This window comes from Ammodytes marinus (genome assembly GCF_949987685.1).
Source record: "Ammodytes marinus genome assembly, chromosome: 9".
NCBI classification, from domain to species: domain Eukaryota; kingdom Metazoa; phylum Chordata; class Actinopteri; order Uranoscopiformes; family Ammodytidae; genus Ammodytes; species Ammodytes marinus.
Window position 1 is genome coordinate 22,645,553 of NC_137213.1, and position 16,953 is coordinate 22,662,505.

General features: G+C 43.5%; 1 protein-coding gene across 2 annotated transcripts; it reads right to left on the bottom strand.

The window, feature by feature from the left end:
• Positions 1–348: 348 nt before the first annotated feature.
• LOC307255244 (serine/threonine-protein kinase tousled-like 1-B) lies at positions 349–16,494 on the bottom strand. 2 transcript variants are annotated; one of them, XM_080033897.1, is made up of 22 exons: positions 16,139–16,494; positions 14,023–14,144; positions 13,069–13,137; positions 12,798–12,836; positions 12,605–12,680; positions 12,464–12,507; positions 12,269–12,352; positions 11,686–11,766; positions 11,486–11,578; positions 11,246–11,356; positions 10,442–10,578; positions 9,796–9,987; positions 9,522–9,588; positions 9,226–9,323; positions 8,689–8,770; positions 6,014–6,105; positions 5,773–5,862; positions 4,414–4,583; positions 3,981–4,116; positions 3,574–3,685; positions 2,833–2,940; positions 349–2,121 (listed from the first exon to the last, which is right to left on the bottom strand). In XM_080033897.1, exons 1-22 carry the CDS (start codon positions 16,263–16,265, stop codon positions 1,972–1,974), a joined length of 2,280 nt encoding a protein of 759 aa, XP_079890023.1. In that variant the 5' UTR covers positions 16,266–16,494; the 3' UTR covers positions 349–1,971. The 2 variants fall into 2 exon arrangements, with proteins under 2 accessions (XP_079890023.1, XP_079890022.1); XM_080033896.1 differs by having other exon boundaries at positions 12,269–12,358.
• Positions 16,495–16,953: the final 459 nt, after the last annotated feature.

Consider the following 16,953-nt stretch of genomic DNA (forward strand, 5'->3'; position numbering starts at 1 on the left):
CAGTTTTCTACTGTTTGGAGGGGATGAGTCTGTTTTCTGCCTGAATGGATACAGTTACTGTTTTTCAAACTGTACTCTGAACTCACCCAATTGATTGTAACTATTTTCATCTGGGAGCAACTACTTCCTGTGGTTCAATCTACCTCTCATGTCTCCAAAAATCGATTAAGACTGTTTTTATAGTGGTCCAAAGAGCAGACGCAACTTGCTGCTCCCACTTATCCTTTAGGTGACTCCATGCCCATCAATCAAAAAAAATGAATTCTCTCCCATGCCCGGGGTGTGCTGTGGGAGTTCAGGTCACCTTCATTTTAGAGGTTCTTTAAACGTGAAGACAACGTACAGGTAAGTGTTTTTATTTACAGGATGACAACATTGGGATATATCCACTTGATTTTTCAATCTGCAGTAAATCATGCTGCAACACAGCCAACCTGGAGTGCTGCCCGCTTCTACTGGCACGGACAGGTATGAGTGACCATCCCTCTCTACACAGTATACTGGGCTTGGCTCCGTATTATATAGTGTCTGTTGGACTTGAACATGAAAGTAAACAAAACCCCCATATGGACGCTGATGTCGGTGGCAGAGGAACGTGTTGCGCCCCCCCCTCTCCCCCCCTCCACACACACAACTGAACAGCACAGCGTGGGGGTGTCTGTTTTTAGGAAGGGAGGGGCGGCTCTGGAGAGTGTTCCTGTTAAAACACAGTTCAAGTATGCACACATGCCAGGCAGAGACCATTCACACTTCACAAACTAAAAGCAACATTTATAGCAGCAAACTGAGAACAGCTTTCAGGAGGAGAACACAAATAAATGGAGCAAAAGTGAGACACTTGGAAGCAAGGATAAGCCTCGTTATTATGTATTTGCTAGTGAGTAATGTCTCTCGCACGTGAAATGTACATTGAACTCTTGAGTCCCGAGTCTTTGCAGTACAGTAACAGCTGATCCGGTCCTCCCAACCACCACCGCTTCAGTCCAAACTCTCTTCAGGCAGCTTGATGACAACATGGTACTGTAATACTCTAATGCAGTTTGAAACATTTTTACTCTTATTTTGAACAATGGAACAAAAATGGATTAAGACAGATTTCACAGATCCACTTGCTGTAAACCCCAGCAGTGGATCTGACTTGCTTTGTCAAAACAAAACAAGTGAACAGAGTCCAGAACTAGCCCACGCCGCTGAAGAACTTCATGCCAAATGTTGTGAGACCGGATCACCGCCATCCGGACTGGAAGTGCAAATCGACCCCAGAAATTTCATCTGGATTTTCTTTTTAATACGAGTCCCATCAAGGTTACAACATCACTTTTAAGTGAAACCCTGTCGTGTGCATGGGGACTGTGTGGGTACATTTAATGACATGTAATCATCATTTAGTGCCTCAGGGCAATGGATTGCAGACTTTTGAACCAGTAGCAAATAGTTGGCGAACAGAGCCTCTGCAACAGGAGAACATCGATAACAGATTCATGTTGAAGAAATTCTATTCCATCTTGTGAGGGCTATCATGGTGGGCTTGGCGAGGGCACCCAAGAGCCCCTACAGCCATTTAATTGTCTCCTAAGGAGTTATTAAATAAAGTCCATTGAGAAATCCACTAGCATCATCCTTTTTTCTTTTCTTGCTCCAAACATAGTGGAGCCTCTTTCACTTCATGGCCCTCTCTCGCTCTCCATTTTCCAGTTTTGCTCCCGCCCACCCCATCTCACACAGTTCAAGGGCACAACTCTGAACAATGAATGCAAAGGGGACGTATCCCACTTCCACTTCTGCACACTTTTTCATCTTTTCCATTTTATTCTGTTTTGCTCTTCTTGCTAATTCATCAATTGTGGGAAAACTCAAGTTGAGAAAAAAGAAACTCAAGAAGATCCCATTCCATTATCCTCAGATTCCAACAATCCTGATTCCTGCCTTGCGATTGGCCAGAGGGTCCTGTCAGTCATGTGAGAGAGCCAGTCAGTATGTGGAGAGAGATGAGGAGGAGGGCTGCAGGGAGCCGGAGGAGGTTGTACGTCTCATGTGAGGGAGGAGGTAGGAGTCCGAGCACAGCTGGTGAACGTCGAAGCGGTCCTCCTTGCGGTAGGCCAGACAGCGGCGGATGAAAGCCTGCACAACAGAGCATAGCAAATGACATAAGCTGCAGGCTAACAGTTGGCTCTGTGTGAACACTCCTCATGTTTAATGAGAGATAAAACACAGCAGAGCTACCGGTTATGTTGTTTTCCAAAGACGCTGCTTTGAACTGCTCTTTTTCTAGCCACTAATTATGAGTTGATTCAGAGGTTTCAGCGTGTGGCAGCATGTTGTGGCATAGCTAAATAGTTTGAACGCGCTTGTGGTCATTAATTAAAATTAAATGGTAATATGCAGAATACCTTTTTATATTGCACAGTGTCCCAGGGTTGGGAAACACAAAGATGTATATACGATGATTGACATTTGCCAACTGTCAGCAGTTTGATTTATTGTTCATAGTGTGGTTGTGGCCCCTTTTATATCGCTGGTTGCATTAGGCTAAATAGGGCAATGGTAGTCATTACTAATACTCAGTAGGACTGCTTTATGGAACAGGCATTTCCATGTGATTGTTTAATCTATTAAGGTTTTAGTTGTTGTTGTTTAAAGTAAATGTACCATATCAGGATATGGCTAGAAGATTTTATTCAAGTTGCCCACCTCTAACTCCTTCTTTGAAAATGTTTGGTTTATACAGTAATAAGAAGATTCTATTTACATCGTCATTTCTCATCAAGTGTGTGTGTGTGTGTGTGTGTGTGTGTGTGTGTGTGTGTGTGTGTGTGTGTGTGTGTGTGTTACCTTGGCCTCTGTGCTAGCCTGTGGTTTAGCAGGGAACTGAACCTCCGTGGCTTTGAGGATGGTGTTTTCCTGCAGAATGTCCTGCTGTGACTGGTTGTGACCAAACGGCTGGAAAAACAAACCACAGAAAGATTCTCACCAATCCAGTGTCTTCTACAATGCTTCAACTGTTGTTATGACCACAACCTGAAACATAAACTATGTTCAGACTACAGGTCTAGCTAGGGCTCAATTCCTATTTAATGCTAATATAATTTATTTGTTAGTTGGGCTGTTCATATATGTTTTTAAATATGACAGAAATCAGACTGCAGTACAACAATAACAAAGACGTCACACGCGGCACGCTTTTTTACAGAAGTAAGCATGGAGGCCACAGAGATCAGCAGTTACGACTAAATGTATATATTAATGTGCGGTGGAAAACAGAGAGCCCTATTTTGAATTATCCGCCATTTGAGTGGTTACCACAGATTGATGACGAATGTGGATGTAGAGTAAAGGTCCTATGAATTCTGATATGATTGTTCAGACTGAAGTTGCATTGCAAAACATCAGTCCTGTATCAGTTTTAAAACAACATGAAAGTGGCCAAAATCAGAATCGAAAAAAAAAAAGATCAGATTCCAAATCAGAATTGGAAAAAAAATTGTTTTGCCTGCAGTCCGAACTTAGTCATTGAATTCAAGAAGATACCAATTGCGTTCTCCAAAATATGTCAGTTGGTGTTCACTGTTGTACCTTGCGTCCGTAGAGGCACTGGAAGAAGATCACTCCCACAGACCAGACGTCCACCTTGTTGGAGATTTTGGGCGGCTCCTTCCCCACCACGAAACACTCTGGAGGAAGGTACCTGAAACAACACCAATCACACTTCTTTACATGGTCATTTTATACTGTACAAGTGGTAGGAATTAAGAGGGTAATTCCTCCATAAATCACAATGTCACAATGTACTGTCAATACTAATGATAGTAGCTCAACTTGAGATTCATTAATATGACAAGATTACAAGACGGATGATGTGTGTTGAACCTTTCACATTTACCATTAAGAGGGGTTTAACCCGGATTACTGAGACACAGGGGTGGGTGTGTGTGCGTGTGTGTGTGCGCGTGTTTGTGCATGTGTGTGTGTGTCTCTCTTACCAGTAGGTTCCTGCTCCCTGTGATGTGAGGTCCATCCCGTCCACGCCATAGTTATCATCATCCATAATCTTAGACAGACCAAAGTCAGTAATTTTGATTTCTCCACACGCCGTTCCGTCCACCAACAAGATGTTACCTGTGCACACACACACACACACACACACACACACACACACACAGTTAGGATTCAGTACAGTGAGTGAGACAGAGAGATGGGAAGGATTGGTTCTAACTACAGCACTATCGCCAACTGCACTGCACTAGATAATATGCAAAGCCCAGCCACAACCGATTTACAGCCCGTGTTGACGAGGAGAAAAACTAAAGAAACTGCAGACTCTAGCCTCTCTCTGGACAATTGCAAACAAAACAGTGTGGTTGTTTTTCACCAGATTTCAGTTTATCTACATTTAGCTCCAAGTGTGCTACCCACCAGGTTTGAGGTCGTAGTGGATGATGGGGGGTTTGATTTCGTTGAGGTAACGCAGGGCGCTGACTATCTGCATGACGATGGAGCGGGCCTCCTTCTCTGACATCAGCTTGTTTTGCTTCAGGTAGAAGTCCAGGTCGTTGCCTTCACAGAACTCCAGGACTGTACAGAACCTGGGAGAGCAGAGGGGACAGGGACATTGGACACAGTTACATTGGACTCAGCAAGTGAATGTGAACAAATGGAGGTCAGCAGTGCTTGCAAACTTGTGCTCGCCTTACTCTGATAGCAAGAATGTAACAACAAACTGTCATTTATTTATTGTTCCCAAAGTAGAAAGAACAAGTGAATGGAACACTCACACTTTGTCAAGATTGACAGATAAAAAGTCTAGTTCGTTTGACCAGTGTGAGGGCTGCGTACGTTACTTAAACCTGGTGTACTTCCTTGGCCTGCCACGGTTAGAAGAGGTGTGCTTCGGCACCGTATGGATGCTAATGTAAAAGCACAAGCCGGCAGGGGCACATGCATAGAGGGCGGTCCTGACGTCAATCTATACAAGGCTGTTTACCGCGACCCAATATGTCCATGCACGCAAAGGACATTTAAAACAATGTTGTCGAAAGGTTCACGTTGGTCTGATGTGGAAGCAAAATGTTTGCTGGAAATGTGGCCGCATGAAAATATTCGCAAACATATTACCTATAAGACTTGGTGACGTATGGCAAGAAGCAATTGTGCCCAGGCCCGGATCTTTTGTTGCCATGTGAGCACAGGCCGGGCCTGGCCAGCGGGGGAGGGGGGACAATCACGCACAAGCCCGGTACAGATCAACTTGGCAAAGTGTGAGAAGAGAAATTTCCCTTCCCCCTCCTCTGCATGGGGTCAAGTTCAGGAATTAATGCTAGTGAATGAAGTATGTGAGGAAAGCTTCACTAACGTGGTACAATATGATCTGCTCAACCTTTCTGCTCAATATGGAAATGGTTGTTGGTCTATCTTGACAAATACACGGTATCATCAGACTGGGTAAGGAACGTATGCTTTATCTCTCTCTTGGGTATGGGTGACCACACCTCAAAGCTACCAGTTAACACTTTGTCAGGGCATGCTGTCACTGAATCGTATATGTTTGATGAATTGCTTTTACAAGTAGCACCCACTGACATATGGCCTCGAAACAGAATACAAAGTCATGAATTATTTTCAATGTTTACCGAGTGGGGCCTTAATGAAAGGGTTTGAATGCTACTGGTTGTAGGAAAAAATATAAGCTTTTCATCCCAGTGCTGGGTTGATAAACAACCTCAGGATGTGTGGACCCAGCAGGGCTGCAGCTGGCAGGGGTCAGAGGTGACTCACGTGTCAGTATCCAGGGAGAAGTAGTCGTACAGTTTGACTATTCTGGGATGGTCCAGCTGCTTGTGTATCCTGTACTCCCTGCATGCATGCCTAGTGGAAAAAGAAACGGCAATGTAGTGTTACTGGAGAAACATTTTGTCTTTTGTGTATTTTAAGTTGTTTATGTGTGTGTGTGTGTGTGTGTGTGTGTGTGTGTGTGTGTGTGTGTGTGTGTGTGTGTGTGTCTGTAGACGAGACCTACTTGTGGTAGTTCTCTTTTTTCTCCTCTCTCCAGTTCTTGTTGAGCTGGTGGATTTTAACAGCTGCGTAGCGCTGCTCAAACAGGTCAAAAGCCTGTGTGTGGGACACAAGAAAACACACACACGTTTGTCTCCAAAGACACTTTATAGAGAGAGGGAATAGGAAACAACTACCGTAATTTTACTATAAGCCGCAACTTTTTCCCCATTTTTCGACCCTGTTATTACACAGCACAGTATATGTTCTGTAGCTACTAGGGATGGGCGTTAGTAATCGAGTACTCCTCGTTTCAAATGAACTCGATTGGCGGATTAAAATGTTATATACGTGTACAAAACGGCACAAAACGGATAAAATAAAGTTTAAAAAAATTAAATATTTTGATGCAAGTGCAGTAAACTGAGCGTTGTGTCAAACAGCAACTGCAAATAACTGCCACCTCTGTGCCACCGCAGCGCAGCCTGTGTTCTCCACGGCACCGCGGAGCTGAACATGGTCTCTCCTTTCTCCAGAACATTTTCAGGAATATAACTGTCCAATTATTTCAAAGCAGATGATAAAGTTACGTTTATAAAAAGGGGAGATGACACCTGTTACTCTCAGTTAGTAATCAGTAGACTCCAGGACAGGTGAGCATGCAAGGTTCTCTCCACTTAGAAAGAAAAGTAAAGAAGAAGCAAGGCTTACTTCAGGCACATTCGCTCCGAGCCAACAACAGTTAAGAAGCCTTCAATAGGGAATATGGGGATAAGATTCAAAAACCGACCGGTGTAACGTTCTGTTAATGAGGAATTAGTCGCGGTAATTATTCACGGACACGGAGTGAGCATTACGCGGTTGAATATACAACTACTAAGTCTGCTGCTTTGGTGAGTTATTTATATGTATTTAAATTGTAGGACAATCATTTTATATTATTTGCTGCCCTTCTTATTTTAAATGGTGACTTAGGCTATTTTTTTTTGTTACAACTACAGCCCATACTTTTTTTCTCCCCACCGCAGACCTACTCGATCGGTTTGAATTGTGGCCCGTCTATTTAATTACTTTCACTGAGGAAAGGGTGTTTTAACCCTCTGAGGTCTATTTGTACGCGCGCGCATATCTTTATTAATATCTCCCTGAAGATATGGCTGAAAAATAAAATGAAAACATCATCTCAAACTAGAGGTCCTCCTGTTTCCGGGGAATGTTCTTGTGATACTGTCAGTCCCTTACAGGCTTAGAAAACACTGTGAGAAGCAAGACCCAGAAGCTCAACAGCTACAACTTGTAAATGCATAGAGTATATACATAGTGTGAAAGTAGTTTGTTATTATTGTTTTTATATTTACCTAATGGTTTGTTTGAATTTTTTTTTGTGATGCTTCCTCTTTTATTAGTGTACATCCCATGAATCATCATTTGGTTCAAAGTCTTCATTCAGTCTAATTTCCTAATGTTTTTTGAAAGTAGAGACAAACATTTCTACCAAAAATCGGAGAAAATACCCTTAAACTTGTGGAAAAAAAATCCTTAATATCATATGGCAAGTAGGGGTGTGAACGTTTACAAAAATGTCTAACCGTGTACACGACGGAATTTTTTTCGTGTACACGGTTAACTGTGACGTCATTGTCTTCGCGCGCCCGCCGTCCTGTAGGCGCGCGCGCACACACACACACACACACATACGCGTTCGTTCGCCTGTAAACACACAGTTGAAATGAACTACGCTCATTTACACACCTCTTATAATAGGTCCATGGCACAAACACAAACACACACACACGTTCGCCTGACATGTGCGCCGTCATTATCGCGCTTCATTCATTTCCTGATTAATAGCCTATAGCCTATCGCTTTCTACATGTCCACGTTCATGCAGGTTGAACAGGTGTTATAAAGTTCGGGCTACTTACGAGCTTAGTTCACGTCAACCGAGTAACTTTAATCTTTAGGTTATCTTTCATCACTCTTCCGTGGCTGTGAGTCGAGCACCGGCACGGCGACTCCCCGTGTGTGTGTGTGTTTGTGTGTGTGTATGCGCCGATACACACACTCACACACTCGCCGAGGGACAGACCGATTCGGCAGACTAGCTTTTATTATCCCCAATTAGTTTAGGCCTACTAGTGACGTAAAATGAATAAATGTGTGTCACCAGAACATATTTAAAAACTTTGAAAAAAAGAAAATTTTAAATTTGAAGATTTTTTTTTTAAACGGTTTTCGTTTATTGATTTTTCCTAAACGATTATGATTTACTAAACGGTTACACGTGTACACGTGTACACGTGCACACCCCTAATGGCAAGTGCAACTGTTTGACAATAAGCATTGAGCGCTTTATTGCGGTGAACCGTTATTCTGCAGACAGATGCGTTGCGTTCTAAAAATAGAAAAAAAGTTTAACGAGGAATGCAAGTGATCACACGAAAACACTACTCGTGCCCATCCCTAGTAGCTATTGCACTAAATGGTAACACTTGAATACGTTATGCAAATATGCAACTTGTTTGTTGAAATGTTAATAAATGGGAGATTCCTCAAGCAGCCATCTCTTTCCCGACAATCCCCTCTGTGTACGAACTCTTACAGTACATATGGTAATTAAACATTATAACACCTGCGGCTTATAGTCCAGTGCGGCTTATAGTGCGGAAAATACGGTAGTCCAACCAGAACAGACATTACCTTATAGACTTCACTGAAGCCGCCCCTGCCCAGCAAGTGGAGCAGCAGGTACCTTTCATTCAGGGTAGGATGGTCTTTGAACCTGTGTCAGGAGGCACAAGTTTAGTTTACACTCGTTGCTTGTACCGGACTCTTTTGTCACTTTAAAAAATACATTGCAAAGATTTGATTTTATTGCATCTCTAAATTCTTAAATTGACATTTGAACTACAGAAGACATTCCTTCGTTGCTGGAATGTTTGTACTGAGGGCAAACTGAATGACTCAACATCAGAAAGAGTTTTAGTCCCAGTCTTAAAAGGTGGAGTCAACAATTCCGGAGAATTCTTGCTGTCAAAATAAGTGAACATCTCCACACGATCCGCTACCTATATGTACTGTGTGTGCGCTGAAAGAAAAATCCAGTGTTAATACACAAACTTGGCTCTGTAAACGGGCGGAGATATTCACTGGTTTTGACAAATAGAGTTTGCCAGAAATCGCTACCTCTACCGTTAACCAGTCGGATACACTATCCTTTATGTAGGAGGGACTTACGATGAGCTGTCCTCGTTGTTTATCCTCTTCAGCTCTCTGATGTGGAGGTTCCTCACGCGCTCCAACCGCTCCAGCTCTGCCTGGATCTCAGCTTCCTCCTGCATAAACACACCATTTTAATTGTTTTCCTATTTCCAGTTCCGTGCACTAAAAACCCACTTATGTACAACGTAATCAAACAATGTAAGACCACAGCAGCCATTGATCATCAATCCATTTAGTGTTTCATTGTCCATTTTGGCCATATCTATAGATAAAAATGTTTTATGGTCACAATTGTGTTGTTTGCTACTGACCTTCTTCAGATGTCCAAGGCGAAGTTTGAAGATCTCTTCCTGCTCGTGGTACTCAGCCAGGCTCAGTCTGCCAAAATACGGTCAAGTCTAAGTGACATCATGCATTACACATTCAATGCCCTTAATTTAGGAAGAAATGTGAGGAGAGATCTACCTTAAAAAGAGAATCGTAATGGCTACAAAGAGTTCGACAGTCACAAAAATAAACGGGACGATCTCATTCTTTATTGTCCAGTTTTACAGCAAAAGTACGTATCCGTCTCAGTGTACTCACAGCTGGGGCAGGGAGGGCTTGAGGAAAGGGTCCGAGTCGTTTCCGTTGACCACTTTAGCTTTGCGCTGCTTGGGTTCGGAGGTGGAGGCCACAGACATGGAGGGAGACGCAGGGTTAGGAGGCTTCCTCTTGGCCAGCAGCTTCCTCTGTCGCTCGATGTCCTCTCTCTGCTGGTTGATGCCCTCCTGCTGCCTGAGCACAGAAGAACACACACGGGGTTAAGGGAGTGGGGTCATGTTGGAATTGACAAACAACTTTTCACAAATCTAAAATAACTGTATTGTTAAAAAGGTGTAGTCAGTGATTCTGGAGAACGCTTGTTTTCAAAATTTTGAGAATATCTCCTCACGATCTGCTACCTGTCTATACTGTGCGTGTGCTGAAAAAAGAGACAGTGTTAATACGGAGCCACTATAGAAACGGGTATGTTGCTAGCTACTGTGGGGACCCTTTTGTTTACATACCTAACCTAGCCTAGGTTGTGTATTAACACTGGATTGTTTTTCAGCGCACACCCAGTACGGACAGGTAGCGGAGAAATTCACTGATTTTGACAAATAGTGATTTTGACAACAAGCGTTTACCAGAATAGCTGACTCTATCTTTAAGTGGGTTAAAAACTATATATGCGTTTTCATTCTCTCACTTGATCAGGTTCTGGAATGCGTATCCGTCGGTCCACTGCTCGGTGTAGGACGCTCCGTGTCTGACCGTGGTGAAGTGACCGAGGCGGAGGCGGTCCTGCATGCTCTTCTCTCTACACGACTGCTTCTCCTGAGTGCTCTGCTCACAAACACAGGCAAGTATTAGAAAAAGAATCACTTTAACTGGAGGCGTCTCAATAGCGACAGAAGAGAGGAGAGAGACAAAGAAAATATTCCAGTGACAAGCCCTCACCTGTAACCACTATAACCACTTCTCCACCCAGAATAGGTGTGTGGGAGCTACGTTTCTTCAAATCACAAAGCTGAATTATTCTAGACATATTAAAGCCCCATTTAAAAAGTAGTTGATATTATTGGAACAAATGACTGTATTGTGAAAGGGTTGCTTGTACACTTAAACACACCACCACTGTGCAGCCCTCTGCAACTCCAGTCCAAAATGGCGGAGACTTAAATAAATAGTTGGCAGGTAAAGACATTCAAAGACCAACCCAGAGAGAGAATTTTCCCCTCACAAGTTGTGGACCAAAGCGGAGCTAAAACATCAGAGAATATTTAAATGTTTAAATGTTGCTTTCTGTTACGTCTGCAAGCTGACACGTTTTTTTTTTGTCATTGCAATCAATATGTTTAAAATGTTATATATCTTGTGCTAAATATTTGGTGTAAAACATGATGAGATGATTTAGTATCTGTTAGGCACATATACTAGTCTGTTTTTCAGGATCAAAATGCAGCCGTTTGTTTAATCAAACAAAAGGATGCATGCGTACACAAACACATACCTTCTCTATTAGCAGTTTCTTGCTCATGGTGATGCACTTATTGAGCCTCTCCTTGTATTTCTCCAGGAGTTTTTGCTGTTCATCTATCTGTCTCCGCAGGTCGCAGTTAGCCTGTTCACGAGAGACATCAGGCACGGTGTTCAATTGGGTTGTTTAGTTTCAAACAAAACAAAAAAACATTAACAGTTGTGCTCTTATGCTCTCTCCATCAAACCTATAAGTTACGGACATTGAACTCACCCTGAGCAGGTCATCTATCCGTCCTTCTTTCTTTTCCAGATCCAGACTCTTGTTGCTCTCCAGAGCAGCAAGTTTCAAGCCTGTTAAGTCCGTCTAAGTAAGCCAGACACAGAGGGATCAGTCAGAAGTGGATTAATACATGTACATGTACTACACAGACTCTTGAGTCAAGTGAGTGTTTCATGAGTGTGTCATATTACCTGGACACACTTGCTGGTGGAGGCTTTGGAATTGTGTTCCCCAAAACACAGACTCGTAGGAGAGGAGCTGTTCTGCCGGATCTACGGACAAAGAGTGATTGTTAAACACGCGGGATTTCAATACCAATACTTCCATGCGATTAGGTTTGACGAAAAAAGATTTTGTATGTCCCAATACGTGATGTCAAATGAAGTACACTAAAATGTACCTGGATGTTCTACTAAAGCCGGTTGTATTTTGCAAACCAGCATACTTTTTTTCCCTTTCTGACCCACAATCCTCTGTTCAGCAGAAGTTATATCACATCAACTAAGACAACAAACAACAATTTGACGGATATAAAAGAAAAAGGGTCAAGTTCAAAGCGCAATCTTATGCCAAAATAATGTATGAGTTAGTTAATTGTATGAATACTGCCTGCAAACTACGTACTTTTTCTGGACAGATGCCGTATGTAATATAGTAAAAAAAGAAAAAGTATGTGATTTGGAATGCATCACGGGACTTACATTAGCCTCGTTAGCAATACATTTATCAGAGACCCTTGTTAAGCCATTCTACTCTTTAAGTCAAAGTACTCACGATTGAGCCCGGGGCAGAGTGTGAGTTCTGCGGGGAGCGGCGAGCTGACGGGAGGCCTCTGACTGGACTGGAACCATTCCCAGCCTGGAACTTTGCAAAGGAAACAAACGGAGTTAGCTTAAATATCTGGTTCACAATGACAAGCATCAGCAGCGTCCAACGTATTGGAATGATGGAAGTGTCTGTACTACTCACATCAAAGTAGTCGCTGATCTTGGGCCCACGTGTGGAGGTCTTCCCTGGATGAAAAAAAATTTAACAACGATTTAATGGGAGCTATCAATAATGCATAGACGCCTATTTTACACTGATTTTTCTCTGAGGTGTGGGCCGTACCTTGACTACTCTCTGAGTAGGTTTCAGCTTTCCTCTTCCTCCCTCTAGACGACTCCGAGTGCTTCTTCTCCGGGGTCTGCCAATCGATGTGAAATACATTTAAATGAGTAATAAAGAATAGGTGTAAATCCCCATACGTTTTACCTAACACAGCTAGTGGTGGTTTACAGCAGTGGGAAGAAAGAGTACGTACCGAGTAGGCAGGGGAGCTCCCTCTTTTCAGATCAGAGTTCTAGGGAGAGAAGGGAAGAAGAGGTTGAGGTAGTGGGAGAGGCAGAATGACGAGTGGGCAGAGCACGGACAGAAAACCAGTACTGACAACCTGCAACTGTATTTAACCAGGCTTTATCGTTAGTATCTCAGTAATGAAATGTGTAATACTAAATTCTGCTATTGCTCTTTCCATGCCTATTAAAAAAAGGACTACACCTGTTTGTTTAAGCATGCGCGTGTGTGTGTTTTACCTCTGACTCCTTGTCACTGGATGAGCCCAGACTGCCATAGCTGTGGTTGGAGGACTCATTGGCCAGGCCCTACACGCAATGAGAATGAGAATTCAATCAAACAAATAAACACGTTCGACATGAGAACAGTCTCTACAGGTGTGTGTGTTGTGTGTGTCCAAGTGTGGAAAATACAAGCAATGTAAACAATTAAAGCGAGCCTGGAGGCAGGCCTCGAGTCTGACACGTCTGATAGGAATCCAGATCTTCAGTTTTTAGGTGTGTCACTTGGAGCTTTCCCAACACATGACATGCATGCTAGCATCCTTTTAAGGAAAGCTGGAACTTTTACCTGCTTTGCCACAATGGGAACATGGGTTTGGCTTTTGATTTACTGCCACAAAAAAGGCCCTGTTGTTAAGGTAGAGCTTTCCCTGTGTCCTAGGAGCTATCATGGAGGAGTTAATCACTGACAAACACGAGCCTTGAGAGTGCTACAACTTGCGTATAGCATTCTTTCTGCTGCGAGCGAGAGCCGCTCACTAGTATTGATATTAAAACTTGAGATTGGAATGTTTGGACATCTAAACAATGTGGATGATTTTAACTAGTAATCTCAAAGAAAGTATTGTCTTTTACGTCAGCGATTCTGGAGAACGTTTTTTGTCAAAGTCACTTTTTACACATTGCCTAGGCTGTGTATCAACAATGAATTTTTATTTTTTCAGCGCGCACACACACACAGTACGGACAGTAGTGGGGTCATGAGAAGATATTCAGTGATTTTGACTGAAAGTGATTTTTGACGACAAGCGTTCTCCAGAATCACTGACTCCCCGTTTTAAAAGCCGTTTCTTCCTTTATCAGTCAGGACACATGACTGACTGCACGAAAACTAGCTTTTTAGCTCACGAGACAACTGTGTGACGTATCTAAGAAAAACAACAACAACAACAAGGCTTTTGGTTTGGTTACCTTAGCGCCTCCACTGGTGCTCCCCGTGCTGCCTACTGTGTTGCCGCTGACGCCTCCCGTGAACCTGGCCTCCAGCAGCTCCTGTCTCCGGGGGTCCAGGCTGTGCAGCTCCTCCATGGGGCCTGGCAGTGAGGGGAATGGACAGGGAGGGGGAGGTTAGACACATACACTTTCCCAACTGCCTGCACAGGAATCTTATAGGCTGAGCCCCGGAACATTCTTCTCTGACAGAATTACCAGTAAAAAAAAATGTGCACTAAGAAGAGGAACAGAGGATGCAGGGGGAGGAATAGAGAAAATTAAGAGTGATTAAGGGATAAAAATAGAAAAAAAAATTGATTTGATTTAACTGGGCAGTAGGATGGCTCTTGAAAAAGATGCACTTTCATGCTGTGACGGTGTGTGGCTACTGTCAATGAGTGACACTGCATTTCTAACTCGAGGCAGGAAGTCCATTCTACCGCTGGGAATTCAGGAAGGAGAAGAAGAGTCAAGGCCTGGTATTTAAAAACAAAACATCTTGAACCCGCCCTTCTATCAACCCTTTAGTTAATACTCTTCTCTTACAATGGCCTAATTGCACGGTGCTAAACTAAGTCTGTGATATTTTAGGGATCTCTCAGTACCCTGCAAGCCTCGCTGATAGAACACACAACACCAGCTGAGATAAGGAAGGGCACTGGAAGTTTTATCCCAAAGTCACCGTCTTTCTCAATGAGGAACAGATCAGTGCCTAATGTGGCTGATTCGAATGCTACACATGTGTGCATGGATGTTGCTCACGCTGTTGTAACAGGACACAAGCTGTTGGTTTTGCAGGCCATTCAAGCCGTAAAAAAGCCAAGTTTAACATTTCCTCAGTTTATAGCCACATCTGCAGGTGTCAGAGTGCTTAGCTTTACCACTATAACCGTGACGTGCATTAAAACACTTTCACACAGCAAACATACAGTATGTGCTGACCAACTGGGCCTTGTTCTATGACAACCGGTTTCCAGGGACAGAGAGACACACACACACACACACACACACACACACACACACACACACACACACACACACACACACACACACACACACACACACACACACACACACACACACACACACACACACACACACACGTCCTCCCTGCTGACTACTGCTGCAAGCCTTTGTTTCCTTATTGGACATTTCCTGGCTGTCATCTTTACCCAAGCTTCTGGCACAGGGGCAAGCCCTAAAAGGCATAATGGACATTATGAAACCCCTGAGCACTGAAACAGAGAGCGTGCACGCACGCACACACAGACACACACACACACCACCAGACCTGTGTGAGGTTATCTAAGGACAGGGGGAGAGTGATTTACGTTTATTACGCTATACAGCAGCAATAGCTTCCCATTACAAAAGTATTTAGTATCTTTGCACATTAGTGTTAAGAGTCTCGGATTCAACATTCTAAAATTATATCTCAGCAGTGTTAATAAAACAAAGAATCCCGTTCTTAACGTCTAATAAACATCACCGTTGGTTGAATAGTTTTTCGAACATAACATGTCCCATAACGAATATACTTAGATGTAAGTTTATAACCAATTAGTCACACTTGTCACATCAGGTAGAGCAACTCAGCATTATCGAAGTAAACAAAGTATCCACAACAACATAATGTGGAGAACAATATGCATCCAAACTGGCCGAAAAGGTAAAAATCCACGGGCCTGTTCTCAAGTTTATAGCTGTAGGGGGGCATGCACTGCAATGCATTAATGCACAGCTACGTTTTTTAATATCCAACTAGATTCTGCTGGGCCAATGTTACAAACTCCTATACCACTGTTATACACCAACCGTCACAGGAAACTACAAATGATGTCTGCAGACAGTCGTAGAATCCAAACTAGCTAGTGCTGCCTTTGTGCAAACATGATAGCTCGCTGCTACTTAGACTGGCCATCAACATTAACTGACAGCTGACGTTTGGCTTCCAATTCTCGGCATCACTGAACTTGACATCCATTTTTACTTCAACAAGCGTCAGCTCGTTACGGCCAGAATAATCCGGTTCTCCTGCAAAGGGCACAGTTTAGGGAGAATATGTGTCTGTCGTGCACTTGGCAGGCTAATATACCTTCCTTGCTCTTTGCGGTCGCCGTTATAGTTTGTTGAGAAATCGTTGGGGACGAGGAGAGCTGCGACCAAGATGGCGTCGCCTCCAAACTTCCACCACCACTTCCACTGTTACTTTGGACACTCATGAAGCCACTTTACCGCCGAGAGGAGCCAGCGTACACTCTTCCGTTCGCGGAAATCCAAAACTTGCGTCCATCGTTTGACACCTGCTGTAGCCAAACACGCCAGGAAACGTGAGTTAGGGCGTCTTCGTGTCGCTAGACGTCTCGCATTTTGTGACCCGTGTAGGTCCAGCGGAGGAGCGGCTTCTTTAGACACTCGCTGAAACGGATCCAATGTAACCTTTGCATGATGACCGCACCGCGCGCCTGTCAGCATCCAGCTCGCGAGCGGGACTCTGATTCTTGGAGGCGAGGCTATCGCGAGGCTGGCGTGTACCTAGCTTCGCGATGGGGGATGGCATGACATCGAAACAGACACTGATCTGGGATCATTTTACCCTCCTCCAAACTAGCCTTAGGTCGACTGGAAGGCATATCTCAGCGTCGACCTGAGAACAGCCCCTTGATTTGGTGAGAACAACAGACACCCCCTAAAAAATGGCCGAGAGTTCGTGTCTGCTTGAGAACGACAGTAAACAGAAACACACACGCACACATGCGCACGCGCACATACTCTACACTACACACACACACACACACACATGCTATATATATATACGAATAAATATAGGCCTATATTTATATTTTTAGGGCCCGAGCACCGAGTGGTGCGAAGCCCTATTGAAACCGCTAGGATTTTTATTCTTTTTAT